The sequence below is a fragment of the Quercus lobata genome, chromosome 2 (genome assembly GCF_001633185.2).
Source record: "Quercus lobata isolate SW786 chromosome 2, ValleyOak3.0 Primary Assembly, whole genome shotgun sequence".
NCBI lineage: Eukaryota > Viridiplantae > Streptophyta > Magnoliopsida > Fagales > Fagaceae > Quercus > Quercus lobata.
The window spans coordinates 27,231,385-27,246,774 of NC_044905.1; the positions used below are offsets into that span (position 1 = coordinate 27,231,385).

The 15,390-nt window shown below is 36.0% G+C and overlaps 2 protein-coding genes across 4 annotated transcripts; both read right to left on the minus strand.

The window, feature by feature from the left end:
- Window positions 1-391: 391 nt before the first annotated feature.
- On the minus strand, window positions 392-4,202 carry LOC115975158 (subtilisin-like protease SBT3.5). The gene is made up of 10 exons (XM_031095845.1): window positions 3,947-4,202; window positions 3,749-3,840; window positions 3,533-3,630; window positions 3,241-3,396; window positions 2,480-3,153; window positions 2,270-2,355; window positions 1,936-2,181; window positions 1,738-1,852; window positions 1,254-1,446; window positions 392-1,126 (listed from the first exon to the last, which is right to left on the minus strand). The coding sequence occupies exons 1-10, from the start codon at window positions 4,049-4,051 to the stop codon at window positions 555-557; spliced, it is 2,337 nt and encodes a 778-aa protein (XP_030951705.1). The 5' UTR covers window positions 4,052-4,202; the 3' UTR covers window positions 392-554.
- Window positions 4,203-7,367: 3,165 nt separating this feature from the next.
- On the minus strand, window positions 7,368-12,742 carry LOC115975159 (ankyrin repeat and KH domain-containing protein 1-like). Of its 3 annotated transcripts, none has more exons than XM_031095847.1 (5): window positions 12,383-12,742; window positions 11,747-12,082; window positions 9,653-9,928; window positions 9,440-9,577; window positions 7,368-9,123 (listed from the first exon to the last, which is right to left on the minus strand). In XM_031095847.1, the coding sequence occupies exons 2-5, from the start codon at window positions 12,050-12,052 to the stop codon at window positions 7,576-7,578; spliced, it is 2,268 nt and encodes a 755-aa protein (XP_030951707.1). In that variant the 5' UTR covers window positions 12,053-12,082; window positions 12,383-12,742; the 3' UTR covers window positions 7,368-7,575. The 3 variants fall into 3 exon arrangements, with proteins under 3 accessions (XP_030951707.1, XP_030951708.1, XP_030951706.1); XM_031095848.1 differs by having other exon boundaries at window positions 11,747-12,112; XM_031095846.1 differs by having other exon boundaries at window positions 12,368-12,742.
- Between the last annotated feature and the right edge of the window lie 2,648 nt (window positions 12,743-15,390).

Below are 15,390 nucleotides of genomic sequence, written 5' to 3' on the forward strand. Positions count from 1 at the left end.
TCTAATGTCCAATATTGCACCCTACATGAAAATCTCAGGATTATGATCTTCCATGGTGGCATTTTGCTTTATAACATTGGTCATTTCATTTCTATTGCATTCAACTACAGAACCATAAATTCACTGAATCCAGTCATTCACAATGTGAAAATAGATTATTTACTAACTTGAGTTTTGCTTCTATTGTAAGTAAAGAGATTTCCTTTATTTGGTTCAATTGTACATGGTCATTATCCAATTATTTTGTTGCAACTCATGCTTTCATTGAAGCCAATAATTAATTATGTATTACACTATGTTCTTAAACATGGGTTTCCTTTATTTAAGAGGTCATCATGTCCACTTGGATAAAGCTGAATAGTTGTTCAAATTCCAAGGTGGATTAAAAAAATTGCATATAAACTTATAACCTTTATTATTATGGATACGATGGAGACCCAAGACAATTCTCCAAAATGAATGAAAATTTGAATAAAAGCTAAGAATATTAGAAAAAGAAATACCCTTGTGTTGGCATTAACATGAAATTAAGAACCTCATAAATCTGCAATTTTTTAGTTATCATCAGCGTAAGATTGTAAGAGCTCAGTTCTCACGGACAAAGGACTCCTTACAGCATGCACTCCATTAGTCCATGTTAGGCTTCCAAAATAGTAGCCAGTGTCCACTTTGTGGGTTGTGGAGACTGTAACCTTGAAGGAGATCTTCTTGATAGTAGAGTTGAAGACCAAGACATCAGGTTTTACCGATACCATAATGCCAATTGGAGGGTCAATAACAGCTCTATAAATGGTTTTCAAGCCTCCAACATTTGTAACAGTTCTAGTGATAGTGGAAGAATTTCTGAGACTTGGTATGGTTATGGAAGGTAGATTTACATCCAAAATGGAGACTTTAGTACTGGGGCACACAGTGGATTTCCCTGTGAGCCGAGAGATAGCAGAGTTGTTGTAAGCCATGGCACAGAGGTAATGTATATAGTCGGTTGTGCCCATGTCATATACCAGTCCAGGGTCTGCTGCCCCATTTGCATTTACAATGCCACCTCCAAAGTCAAATGGATTAGCAAGGTTTTGAGGAAATCCCTCAGCAAAGATTGGTAAACCAGATGGACCAGTCTGCCATGCTGCATTAGGATTTGTAAACATCCACACGTGATCAGTAAGTTTTATAAACATGATCTTCTGAGTGTCAATGAACCCAAAAAAAAAAAAAAAGAACTTGCTAAATGAAGGTTATCAGCATGGAAGTACCGGTTGTGATAAGAGCTGATTTAATGGCTGCTGGGGACCAGTGAGGATGCAACACTTTGAGAAGTGCCACAATGCCTGAGATATGAGGAGTTGACATTGAAGTTCCAGATAGCATGGCATATCCACCATCCATAATTTGACCAAGGGGAGAAGTGGCAGCTAATATGTTGGCACCAGGTGCAGTTATATCTGGCTGTCCCACATAGAAATAACAAGATAGTCTCAAATGAATCTAGTAAGAAACCCTGCACTTCCTGTTCAGGCTAAGTTGGACACTCAAACCAGGACCCAAGTAGAGTATGTATGTGAACTTTACTTTAAATACCATGTAGGGCAGGGTAAAATAATTAGACACATTGTAAGTCATTCTGACAATGAGGTAAAATGCGAACAAAAATCTGTTACCCCAAGTATTTTTTAAATCATTGAAGAAAAACAGGATATTAAGGCAGAATAATCAAAGCCATGTGTAGTAAAAACAAACCTTGAGAATTGCTGGTGCAATAGAATTAGGCCCCCTGGATGAGAAATAGGCCACCTTGGGTGATACTGGCTTGCCCACAATTGTTTTGGAAGGGCTTAACTTTACTAGAGGAGACCTGTGAACTCCATTCCAATACCCTTAATCAAAGGATTAGATAATAATCACAAATTAAAGGAATTATCATAACTCTGTTGTTACCTGGTAGACCTGATGTAAAATAGTATCCTGGTGCCAATTTCATAGTCAACTTCAATGCATGGGAAGTCACCGTCACATGAATACAAGGCATCATTGGGCTTCTTGGCAATAATAACCCCAACACCTCCTGCTTCTTTAACAACTCCTGATGCTTGCACTAAAGCAGTCCGACGAGCAATTGAAGTGAAGCAGAGCACCACCTTCCCGGATACTGAAATGTTATTGAGTGAAAGGTCTTCACACATACTGCAAGCGTAATCAAGAAAAAAGAATCATGCTTCAAACTAAATTGCTAATCACAACCATGCACACATAAAGAAACACTTCAAGCTACCCTGCTGCATTAGGATCAAATTTTGTTGATTCCAGGTATATCAAGTCTGTAAAACCTATCTCCTTTCCTGTAAAAATGGCTTGACCCTACAAGAATAATCACAAAGCCAATTACTTCATTTCCATGCTCAAAAGAAACGGTGATGAGACTGTTTTCAATCCTATGTTTGAAATTTCAATATGCAATTTGCCTTACTCAAAACCATCATACCAGTAAAGTTTTATTGTTTCCAAGTGTAATGGATGTAGGAAATGCTCGATCCATAGTGCTTGCTGCAACAGTTAAGATCCATGGTGCTGTGTTATGTACTGTATATGCTGAAGGTCCTTCATTTGCAGCTCCACAAACTACAGTGATGCCCCTAGCCACAGCATGGAATGAACCAGTTGCAATGCCATCACGTTCATCAACATCTGAGAACAGAGGAATGGAAGACCCAATTGACAAAGATAAAACATCAACCCCATCATGTATGGCATCATCAAAGGCTTTGAGTATATCAGCTGATGAACATTGGCCTCCAAGTATATCCCAGCAAACCTTGTATATGGCTAAGCGAGCACGAGGTGCACCACCTCTAACAGTTCCAGATCCAAGGCCCTTGTAGCTAACATTGCCCACAAATGAACCACCAGCTGTGCTGGCTGTGTGTGTGCCATGTCCATTTGCATCTCTTGGAGATAAGAATTCTTGGTCTCCAGATGTGTTCAACGGCTTTCCGTACTCGGCAAGAAATCCATTGATGTACCATCGCGCTCCAATAATTTTCCTGTTGCAGTGCGTTGAGGCATTGAATTTCTCCCCAGATTTACAGACACCCCTCCAACGAGGTGGAACTGGCCCGAGGCCTTCATCTCTGAAAACTCTGGACTCCGGCCATAGTCCTGCTTCATTGGGTGACTAGTTGAGTATCGATTATAGACATATAAGAAAGAAAGAGAGAGATTATCATGACGGTGAAGTTTATGAACCTGTATCAAAGACACCGATGATAGCTCCATCACCCATATTACTACTGTGAAGAATATTGTTAGGAGAATGAGAAGAGAGACCAAGAAAATCCCAGCTCCTAGTTGTCTGCAGCTTGTGAAGCCTATTTGGTATGACTCGAACAACACCGGGCAACTCTAAAGCAGTCACATGAACAATAATTTAAAAAACAATGATAAGCACAATATTATGTTAGTAATCACAGACATGATTTAGACTTTAATTAGACATGTCATCAACTTCTTCATGGTATTTAATTGTTTTAGTTGGTACCAGCAAGTTTTTGTGCTTGAGACTTTGTGAGCTTGGCTGCAAATCCAGAGAAGCCATGTTTGTAACTGTAGACCATCAAGTCTGACGCTATTTCATTGCTGCAGAAAAATTAATAATTATAATTATTTTTAAAAAAAAAAAAACATTTAAGTTAGATTTGATTGTATTCTCAACCAATAAGTTTACTCTTTTTTTCCCCCTTGATTTATGTCATACCTCCCTACTACTTTTGCAAGCATATCATGATGTAAATCAGTGATCAACTTGGGTTCATCGTACTGCCTCTCTCCCAGATAAATTATGTGAACCTGTATATTGGAAAAGGAAATAGTGGACACCCAATTAAGGAATTCTTAAAACTAACAAAATTAAGAAAAATAAATTGTTGCTGGATATTGGTTGAATATTGTGTACATTGCTCTTAGCCTCCACGTTTGCTATGATGCCCTCGCCATTCAGAACCAAAAATAGATATACTAAAACAAACAAGGGACTCATTTTTTTGCCCATATCATCCATAACAGTTTTGAGCTACAGATAGGCAGGCTGGTTAAAACTTGGAGTTATGAATCACTTATAAGCAAGTAACAACCATAGAAACTCAGGTGGGTTTTGCAGATTATTTTACTTTGTGCTGTTTTTTACAACAAGAATACAGTTTGGTCATGAGAGTTTGGTTGCTCCTTAACGTTGTACAAAGTGGAAATTTAACATATAATATTAAAAGGTCAACCTTGACTCAACTAAAAATGATTTGACCGTCACTTCTTTACATATAACGGACTGTCATCATGGTGGTTGATATAGTCGTTAATAGTAATCACTCACGCGCGTACTCTCACTTACCGTACACGCCCTGGTCCTGAAAATATAGCTTCAATGTCTTCCTTTGGAGAGTGCAGTCCACGCAGTTTTAACGTACGCCAGCTTTTTTCTTTTTCTATTATTTCAAATGAAATCATGGGAACACGGAAAAGGAAAAAGAAAATACAGTAGATGATGAAGTGGTGAACAAGCATAAAAAAGTACACCTCTCTATTGAAGCAGAAGTCAACTGAAGGCTACGCGCATATACATTGATAAGTATTGGTACTTTGTGCCATAGTTTGCAATTGTTGATTATTAGAGTTGCTGACATTTGTGTCCCAAAAAGATAGAATGATCCTTTTTGACCTGTTTTCTATAATCACACATTTTGTCGCAATTTTTACTAAAATTTGATGATATTGATAAACCATTTATTTTATATGGACACACACACCAACTTTTTTCTATCTCTCATAATCAAAATCAAAGATGTAATATAAAAGTTGTGTCCATAGACTCTCTATTGATCCTTTTATATATCTTATTGTGAAATAAATACTTAACTAAAGACGTTTTAACGTTTTAGAGTGTTGGAAAAAATACGGTGAAGGATACTTAAAATATTGAATTTAAGAATCTCCTAAAAGCTCTTTAGTGAAACTATCAAGCGCAATTTCCGCTAAAAGAGCTTTAAGACTATCAAATCACTTTTTGTAGCACTACAGGACCCCCCTAATCTGAACTATGAACCTTCTTATAAGAAAGGTAGGCGTAAAGTAGACTCTGCCAACAAACAATTACTATTCGAAAGGGTTCGTTCATTCTGACAACAATGTTACCGAAGTTCTAACATTTAAGACATTTAGCAGGCTTACTTGCGTTTCAGAAACATTAAAAAGTATGATATCCAAATTCTTCGGCAAATTATTGAGTATTCTCAAAATATCATAAATATATACTTTTTTCTCTTACATGAATGGTGCGTTCTATTAATTAAATTCATGGTATGAGCCACCATTTATTTGAAAGGAAAAAGTACGCATTTAGTACTCTTAGAGTAACTAATAATTTTCCTAAGTCATCAATATCAATATCATGTAGACGAAAACACCATTTTAGTCTCTACATTTTAAAGTCACATTCAATTTGATCCCTACATTTTAATAACAATCAATTTAGTGCCTGTTATTTTCAACTTGTAGTCAATTTAGTCCATACCGTTAACTTTTAACAAAAAATGCTTACATGGCAAACGGATTGCATAATTGGCACATTTAATATTAAAAAATTAAATAAAATGTTAATATGTCTAAATTTTATTCGCCACATCAGTGATTAACTGGCAAAAAACATACACTTCAGAAAAATAAAATTGAAAGGATAAATTTAAAGAATTAAATTAATCAAACGAAATAAAAATTTATTCAATAAAATTTTAATTTTTTCTTGGACTTTCTTGACAACCAAACACCAACCCAGTACACAATTTTTCATCCCAATTCAAGGAATCAGAACCTTACACAAAACGAATCTAAATCCGCCTAAAAAACCAGATCTGACAACACCAATTCATCAATAGATAACACATCTGATTCAGATAAAGATGGTTTTGCTAGAAGATTGCTACAGTTCCATGAAAGATCTGTGAAATTCCTAATGGGCTTTATGCCTTCAAGCCTGATCTTTCGTACACGCAGTGCGCATATGCCAAAGCCAGAGATTGATGATCCTTTTCGGATTTGATCCAATCGAGGCTTGTGAGGATCCAATCGCTAATACAATAATAATGATCTTCTTGTGTAAAAAATAATAATAATAATAACAACAAGTCTTTGATATGTTTTTTGGAAAATTCAATACTAAAAACAAGTGTGTTTCCCAAGAAAATCAAAACAAATATCATTTTTCTAAACATTACCAATCCGGAAATGAAAGCTTACTTTTAGCAATAAAATTCATTCAATTCAATTAAAACAATATAAACTTACGAGGTGATGGAGGTGGGAAGCGTGAGAATGAGAAATGAAGATGTAAGCTATTTTGATTATTTCAATTGGTTGTGTGCATCTGGGTTGCACTTTGGTTCCGAAGAAAGTAAAAGGAAATTGAAAAATTACTTAATTAATTTAATTCCTTAACCTCATCCTTTTAATTTTTTATTTTATTTTTCTGATGTGTATTTTTTTGACAGTTAATCACTGAAGTGGCGAATAAAATTTGGACATATCAGTATTTTATTTAATCTTTTAATATTAAATGTGCTAATTGTACAATCCGTTTGCCACGTAAGCTTTTTTCGTTAAAAGTTAATGGTAATGACCAAATTGACTACAAGTTGAAAATAACAGAAACTAAATTGACTGTTGCCAAAATGTAAGGACCAACTTAACTGTGACCTCAAAATGTAAGGACTAAAATGATATTTTTGCCTATCATGTAAAAAAAAGTCTTAATGATATCATTGAATATAGCCAGTGACTTCTCTGTGCATTAACATCATCATAGGCACCGGCACCAAAAAGTCTACAATGCAAAAGCATATCATAAGGTAGGTAGCTGGTGTTCCACATTATCAAGAAAATGTCAACACCTTCTAGATTGGAACACAATATTTTCCATCCCAGATGGCTACTTTCTTGTCCACAATAAGAGCATATCACCACACTTTCTCTAAGCATTCCCTATCATGGGGCACATATACAGGACCAGATTTTTGGCCTCAAAACTGTCATACAAATACCATATATTTCTCAATGGGGCACTAGTTAAATTTAAGCATTCAACATTCTTGCCCTGCTGCATTAATCCAGAAGCTTCCAAATGCAACGTGTCATGATAGTAGGTGGTAGGACTAACAAATGGCGGACAAGCCAGGCATTCATCCATTTAATTCTTTGATTAAGAGGGAAAATTCAACAATGAAGGAGATATTACAAATCTTTACACTATGAACATATTGACAAGGCTTTGGTAGAGTTTTTTTATAGGGCCCACAATCCCCTCTTCCCCACCACCCCCCCCCCCCCCCAAAAAAAAAGGGGGGGGGTGTAACTGATTTTGTTAGTTTTCATGCTTTAAAAACAAAAAATGAAACAGCAACAGAGCTAAGTAAAGCAAAGAAATCACACTAAAAATTAACAAACTCTATTGCCTTATCTGTGTATATAATTCAATTAGTATGTCTTACTCTCAACTGGAAATTTCTTTTTTTGGTAAGTCCCAGCTGAAGAATTTGGTCACCAAGCACCAGAAATTGCCTCCTTTACAATGAGATTAATGCCATGAACCCAGAGTTCCAATTTAGCATAAGAGCTTGCCTCAAAGTGAATCTCTCTCTCTGTCTCAGTCAGTACCCGAAAAACTAACTTGTTTCCATTCCCTATACCGTTCCTCTGATTCTTTAAAAAGCGTGCACTTGGCCCTGCAACAGCCTCCTTACACACCACATTCCTCCGACTAGTTTTTCCCCATGACAACAAGCCAGATTTCAGCATCCGAACCACCTTCATGTGTGAAGAACCTCTCCCCTCACGTGTATGCTTGCAGAGCTCCTCCCCTAGAAGCACATGAGAACGAGCTAAGTGATCAATTATCACACCTTCTGCATCCTTACAATTACTGCTTTTCCTAGCCAGATATAAGGCTGTCTCCCCACTGCTATTGACAATACCACAATCAGCACCTCTTTGTAGTAACAGCTTGCAGGCATCAGCATGGCCTTCCTTCGCTGCGACCATGAGAGGTGAATGCCCATTTTCATCCAAAGAATTTACAGAGAATCCCATTTTCAAGAGCTCAACTACTGCAGGCAAATTTCCTATTTGTGCTGCAAAGTGTATAGCTCTAAATTCTGAATAGCCTTTGAGTTTATTAGCAAGCACAGCATCAAGCAATATCTCCTCAAACCGAATTCTGGCACCGTCAAAGGGATGATGCTGCAAGAGAGACCCAATTGTCTGCCCCTCCCTGCTCTTTACACTGATATCAGCTCCAGCATTTAAAAGGAGACGGAAGGCCTCAGTATGTCCAGCCTTCACCGCAACCAGAATAGGTGTCAAACCTAAGCCATCATGCTTACTAATATCTTCAGAAGAATCTGGGAGGACCAATTGTAGAAGCTCCACATTACCAGTTCCTGCAACGAAGTGCAGCAAAGAGAATACCTCAAGATCGCTGGAGAAGATCTTTTTTTCAGTTTGAATTGCCTGCTTAAGGATATCGACTAAAGAGGACCCGAAGACACTTCTCTTTGCCAATTGCAGTGCAGTGTCCCCATAATTGTTCGTCAGACCCAAATCAGCACCTGAAATTATTAGTTCCAAAAAAGAGTCAGCCTGATCAGATTTGGCAGCCACCATCAAGGCAGTATCACCAATTTCAGTCCTCGAATTGACTTGGCAACCATGCAAAATCAGCTGTTTTAAAATGGGAAGGAAGCCCATTCTAGTAGCCAGATGAAGAGCATAAAATTCATATCCCTTCTTGGTTCTTATGGGAAATTCAACATCAGCGCCAACATTAAGGAGCACTCCAACTGCATCAGGATTCTGACAAAGGATTGCATGACAAAGAAGGGTTCTCCCCTGTTGTTGACTTTCAAGGGATGAAATTTGGTGCTGAAGCAAAAGGTTTAAAATTTGTCCACTTGCTTCATAATACTCAACTGCACACCAAACTTCATTATATGGCTCACCCAAGCATGCACCCACTCTTAACTCCTCTCCAGAAAAGATATCCCATGACCAAGCTCCCAGCCTGACATGGCAATCAGTTTTTGCACCTGCCTGAACACATACATGTGAAATCCACACTTTAATTTTGGTATTGAAATGAAGACAGAGGAACTAGCTTTGCTCATAATCCAAGACAGGCATGCAAAAAAGCTTCCAGTTGTAAATACATCGAAGGAACTCTAATATACATGAATTGTAAGACTTGAATGTTAAACCTTTAAAATATTGCTAAAATCAGATAATTATAAATGCAATCCTGTGAATATAATGTGATTACTTTAAAGAAATGTGTATAGGAAAAATAGGTGATTAGTTCAAAGATGATTAAATCAAAGAAATATGTAGAGGAAATGGATGGACTCATTACCTCCAACAAGAATTTAACCACAGGCACTTGTCGGCTCACAATTGCAGCCACCAACGGTGTGCAGTCTACATTAGCATGCAATGCAGGCTTAACTGAGCGCAAGAGAACCCTATCCATGCAATCTATGTCCACTCCATTCTGAAAGAGTGAAAATCACTTAACACAGATAGCTCCGAGAAGAAAATTTATTGTACCAAAACTTCTTACACACACCTTAACTAAGGCAGTCACTACATCAACAAATCCTCTGCAGCTTGCAGATACAAGAGCATGTTTGGCCACATCAGGACCCATCATCTCTGAACATATCAGCAACTCTGCAGCTTCAGCCTGACCATAAAGACAGGCCTCCAGAAAGGCACCTTCACAAGCTGATTGAGATGCACCTGCCTTAAGAAGCATATCGAGGAGGACACAGTGACCTTCACGAGCTGCAGCAGTGGTTGCAAAGCCCCGAAATAACTCCTGGTTTACATCAGCTCCAGTTGACTGCTGAAGAAAACTCATAAGAAAAATATTGGGATACATAGCACTAGTAGAAAGGTGTATATTCATCGTCAATCAATAAATGGTTAAAATTTGTAAAATAATATCTTTTTTATATTAAATATTTAAATTGGCACTGTTTGTTTTGAAGTTATTTGGGAATTTAGCCTCTTTTATAAGCACAATTGCAGCACCTAAAATCATTTTTAAAAAACATGATTTCAGCTAACTTGGCTGGATTTTAAATGTCAGCATACAAAATTGTGTTTACAAGACACGATTTTAGAAAAAAGGCAAATACCCAAATAGTTTTAAAACATTGCCAATTCAAATAATTATTATCAAAATAATATTATTTTGAAAATTTTGCCACACGTATGCTATAGTCCTATATACTATGATAAAAAAGCACAACTTCAGTTAACTAGAGCATGAATCACCAAAACCCATTGTTTGAGAAACAATCAAAAGTCATTAAATTGTTAAGGTGCGCTAATATTGTAAATTCATTAAATCAATCCTAGTAAACCAATGGCCACTAATTATAAGTTCATGTTCGAACCCCAAAAAGAGAAAGATCAAGATAGAGAATATTCAATTCAAATTTACATAGCATTTGATAACTTCTAAATTTCATCTTTTGTATGTATCAATTTCAGGATTCCCAGCAGAGCTTTTCTTTCTTCTCTTTTTTTTGATAAATGAGCTTTTCTTTCAATTGTTCTATGCAGTTCTTGGAAAATGACTCAAATGATCACACCACTATTCTAAAACAAACTTGTACCCTACAATGAATTGACACTATATAAAAGATTAGATTTACATTGGAGAAAAGAAATGGAAAAACATTGTTACAGAAGTCCTTAATTTTATACTTTGTTGTAGCCAATCGGCCACTGATACCAAGCTCAGATGTTAATTGCATAAATCTGGTTGGCTTTGTATATTAAAAATCCTAAAACCAAGAAAAACCAGGCACCCCCTATTCCGCAACAGAGATTGTTTACAAGACCACTGATTTTGACAAAATTTAATTACCAAAAAATTATATTTCAACATACAGAACATGGATTTAGAGGAGGGCCTTGGTGCAATGGTAAGTGCCTTTCACCAAAAATGACTAATAGCAGGTTTAAATTTAGGAACTAGCATCTACAAAGAAAACATTTGGGGGTAAGGCTGCCAACCAATCACCTCTCCCTATCCCTGCAAAAGTGGGGGCTTTGTGCACTGGATACAGCCTTTTAGAACATGGATTTATGCTTCTTCATTAGTGCAAGTCAGTTTATTTCATACCATGACAGCATCACAGGTAATAATTGATCAAAAGGGGTAAATGCAATTCATGATCCTTGGCATCAAATTAGAAAGGTAAGGACTACGGAGTCTAGACATAACAGCCAATAAAAGCAAGAGGGGTGTATGCATGAACAGCTCATGAACATGGCACTCAAAACCAGAAACAAGGTCTACAAAGATTAATGATAAACTATCACTTATACCAAAAACTTAAGCTAATAAAAAATTATGAATTTAATCACATACCTTTATCCTAACAACTAAAAACATTAAGAGGCCAAATCATTTTGGCTTAAAGCGCAAGGCTTGGAAATTGAAATATAGTAAAATTCACTTTAGCTTTTCATGCTCTTAATGTTACAAATAAATTTTTATATAGATACCACACGATTGGAAACCTATGGCAACTGCTCCGTAATGAATGTCACAATTTTTTAAGGACAGACACAAAAAAATGCATTATGGAAGTATGGAACTATAAGGAAAAATGAACAAATAAACAAGTGCAAACCAAGATCATACCAGGAGCTTCCGGGCAATATCAACATGACCCGAATGAGCAGCAGCAAAGAGCGGAGTGACATCGGTGACAAAGTCCCTATACTCAATCTCAACCTCATCGGCCTCTTCCTCTCTCAGCACAGTCTCAATGTACTTGACTCTCAAGCTAACTGTCCCAATATGGTTCACGTCCACAGCCTCCAATGCCAAACACTCTGTCACACACTCCAAGTCCCCACCTAGAGCAGCCTCTATGAGCCTCTGAGACCTCAATGAAAGCTCGTCCCTGTCCCTCCCACTCCCACCGACAAAACTGTACCTTCCCATCTGCTTCTTTCACTGACACACCGACGACCCCTATGGAGATGGAACCCGAATAATCCAAATCTTTATACAAAACCAAATCTTGATGAAGATATCAATACAATTAAAATAATAGAATATTTTATATATATATATATATATAGCATTCTTGTACTTTGTGTATTATTACAAATAAAAAAAAAAGATCAATTATTTGCTAGAAAAGTCTGAGAGTGAAGGGTCTCAGATTGTGCGCTTTGTTTGGCTTTATATGCAGAGAATAATACAACTACAACAAAGAGAGAAGTGAGAAGCAAATGTTTAATTCACAGTACATAACTGGGCTCAAGTTACCATGTTAGTTCTTTGTTCTTCATCAATCTTCTTTCTTCTGCTACCTAGTCTTTGTCAAATGTTTCTCCGGCTCTACCAGACAACATGGTAGTAAAAACGAGGGAAAAAAGGTTTAAACTTTAAAAGCCCCCCCGCCAATAATAATGGTATAGTTAAATTGAGAAATTCACTGTGCAGCAAAAGTGTGGGGGAAATGGGTGAAAGAGACAGATGCGGTAGAGAATGAGAAACAATGGAATGGTACATAGAAAAAGGGGTGAGGTTGACTTTCCATAGGGACAGGACTAGCAAGTAGCAAGAGATGGGCTCAAACTTCAAGGTGTGTGTGACTTGTGCAAAGTCCAGATTGGATAAATTTTTCCCTTTGCCAAAATGTCATCTAGATGCCAAAGTTGCCAATAATCGCGCTAAGTGCTGCTAGTGCAAAATTGCAAATGCTATCAATTCCACAGGTGGTGGAAAATTTTAATGAGCAATATCAGCTATTGCACACACTCTGTACGCATAATACAAATTTTGGTATCACTTTTTCGACCTTCATTTTATATTCCATCAATTATGATATATATTATATAGCGTTTTTTTTTTTTTCATTTTAAATTTTAATTAGTATTTTATAATTAGAGTTAAAAAGAATACATTATACATAGTAAATTGTGATTGGTAGAGTATAAAATAAAATACAAAAAGTGATATAAAAAAGTAGATTTGTATTCTCCTGACTCCTGTGTGTATATGAAGTGTGGATAGCGATTATGTAGTGGATTTTCCAAAAAATGAAAACTGTGTTGGAGTGTAGGAGCCTTTGAAGTTTGAATTAAATGCAGCAAAGCCCATAAGCCCTATGGCATAGGTTTCAAGTTCAGCCCAATTGTGTGCCGTGAATTACAAGTTGAGCTCAAGGCATTCCAAATTGAATAGCTCAGTAAACTTATTGAAGAAGTCCAAGTTGAACAATTCAAGCTCACATCAATTGGGCCAACGAAGCTATTGCTCAAGGTCAACTGGCTAAATATTGGCAACAAAAATTAGCCTCTCTTGGAATTTTGTTAGCGGCCCGTGTTTCTTTTCTCTCTTTTTTGCTGAATAAAACTTTTCATTAACACATAATAAAGAAATTAATACAGAATAGCGAATTAAATCCATCTAGCTCTTCTAGCAACACAACAATAAATTTAAAAAAATCTATCTTGCTCCATGTGTTAAAGAAAAATAGTCATTTTGGATATACACCACTGTAAATTTCTTTAAAAAAACCTCCTCCCCTCTTCTGTGTGTGTTAAAAAATACATAGTATTCAAAAAAAAAAAAAATATGAAGAAGAAGAAAAAGAAAGAGAAAGAGCCCTTTTATGAATTTCTACAGTGATGAGGCACTTTTCCAGTATGCTTGAGTAGGGTTGAACTTGAGCTTGGCAGATATGACTGTTAAAGTGTCCCTTTCAAAATGACATTAACCCAAGAGACCAGGCTAGGTGAACTGCAAGAATAGCGGCTTTAGCTTCACCAGCAATAGGTTTGGCGCAAAGTTTTCAGTTTTCACATTATTAGACCCAACCCAACCTGGGATTTTTTCATCCAAGGTAAAAAATAATTGACCTAACCGGTTTAATTTTCGAGTTGGATCGAACGGGGCAACTCATTTTTTAAGGTGTTTTTTATTTTATCGTTATTTATTTAAATCAAATCCTTCTTGAGAGTGATGAGATTTCGTTTTTTTTTTTAAATAAAAATAAAAATTGACCTGCATCACATCATTTAGTTTTTTTTTTTTTTTTTATGATGATAATATAATTAGTGAACTCTGGATTATGTAAACATGAAAGGAAAACAAAAAAAAGAAATTATCATATTTACTATTATTATTTAATTTTTTTGCATGTGAAAAATATGGGTCGAGCCGCTTCCAAATCTTTTAAGATGACCCTTTTTGAGTGATGGCAATTGGTGCCCAGTTTTCTCTCCTCTTTAAGGCAGGGGAAACTTGTGCGAGAGGTAAGTCAAGTTTTGAGCAAGTGGGATATATTTTACTAATTTTAATCAGAGTAAGGAGATAAATATGAATATAAAGGAAAAATGGGAATTGCAAAAGTACTAAGAGAAAATGAGAGACAAGTGTTTTGAAAAATGATAATGGAATTTATATGAAGATAAATAAATTATAACTAAGAGAGAGAGATATATACATACATACATATATATATATATATATAAATGATTAAATTATATACTTATATACATTTGGAATAGGATAAATGCTCATACACCCCTTGAATGTAGTGGTTAAGACACCCTCTAAACTTTTTTATTAACCAATTTACTCCTTAAACCTTACGTACCTACCAAATTAGTACCTCCGTTAATCTACTGTTAAAAACCTGTTTCAAATGTATATACTTAATTTACTGGGAAATTAGTACCTGCCAATTTATCTTGTTCCGAATGTAAATACTTATATACATTTGGAACAGGATAAGGCAAGATGGAATGAGCAAAACCTGTCTCCACCTTGTCACCTTTTTTTTTAAGGTTGGGAAAATTTGTGTGGGGCTGGGCATTTTTTACATACCTACTCATTTATAACCTAAACTCAATCTAACCCATAACTTAATTAACCCAACCCATTTGCCAGGTTGGTCTAAATGTATAATTAAACCATTTTTTTAAGTACTATTTTTTTTTGGAAATTTTTTTTTTTTTAAAAAAAAGTAGTTATTACTTACTAAACTTATCACATATGCTTTGTACGTGCAATAATTTTCTTTTTTATTTTTTTATTTTTTGGTTTAATGTTATAATGTTTTAAAGTGATATATAAATAAACTTGTGTATTTTGCTTTTTTATAAAGTAACATGAAATAATATTTACAAATCAAGTAACTTTTAATGAATGCTCTCTCATGGCCTCTAAGCATCGTGCTCTCTCAAGGGAAGAGGAAGCCAAACTCTTGAAAAGCAAGAAGAAGGTAAAGGATGTCCATCACGCTGATTTCAGAGAAGGGGTCAATG

Bases quoted from the DNA above. Each gene is read 5' to 3' on its own strand.
- LOC115975158 (XM_031095845.1), bottom strand. From the start codon at position 4,051: ATGGATGATATGGGCAAAAAAATGAGTCCCTTGTTTGTTTTAGTATAT. The intron at 3,841-3,946 runs GTACACAATATT...TCCAATATACAG, and splicing joins ACGTGGAGGCTAAGAGCAAT to GTTCACATAATTTATCTGGG. The intron at 1,853-1,935 runs GTAACAACAGAG...TGGAGTTCACAG, and splicing joins TTTTACATCAGGTCTACCAG to GTCTCCTCTAGTAAAGTTAA.
- LOC115975159 (XM_031095847.1), bottom strand. From the start codon at position 12,052: ATGGGAAGGTACAGTTTTGTCGGTGGGAGTGGGAGGGACAGGGACGAG. The intron at 9,929-11,746 runs GTATGATCTTGG...TTTCTTCAGCAG, and splicing joins ATATTGCCCGGAAGCTCCTG to TCAACTGGAGCTGATGTAAA. The intron at 9,578-9,652 runs GTGTGTGTAAGA...TCACTCTTTCAG, and splicing joins TAGTGACTGCCTTAGTTAAG to AATGGAGTGGACATAGATTG.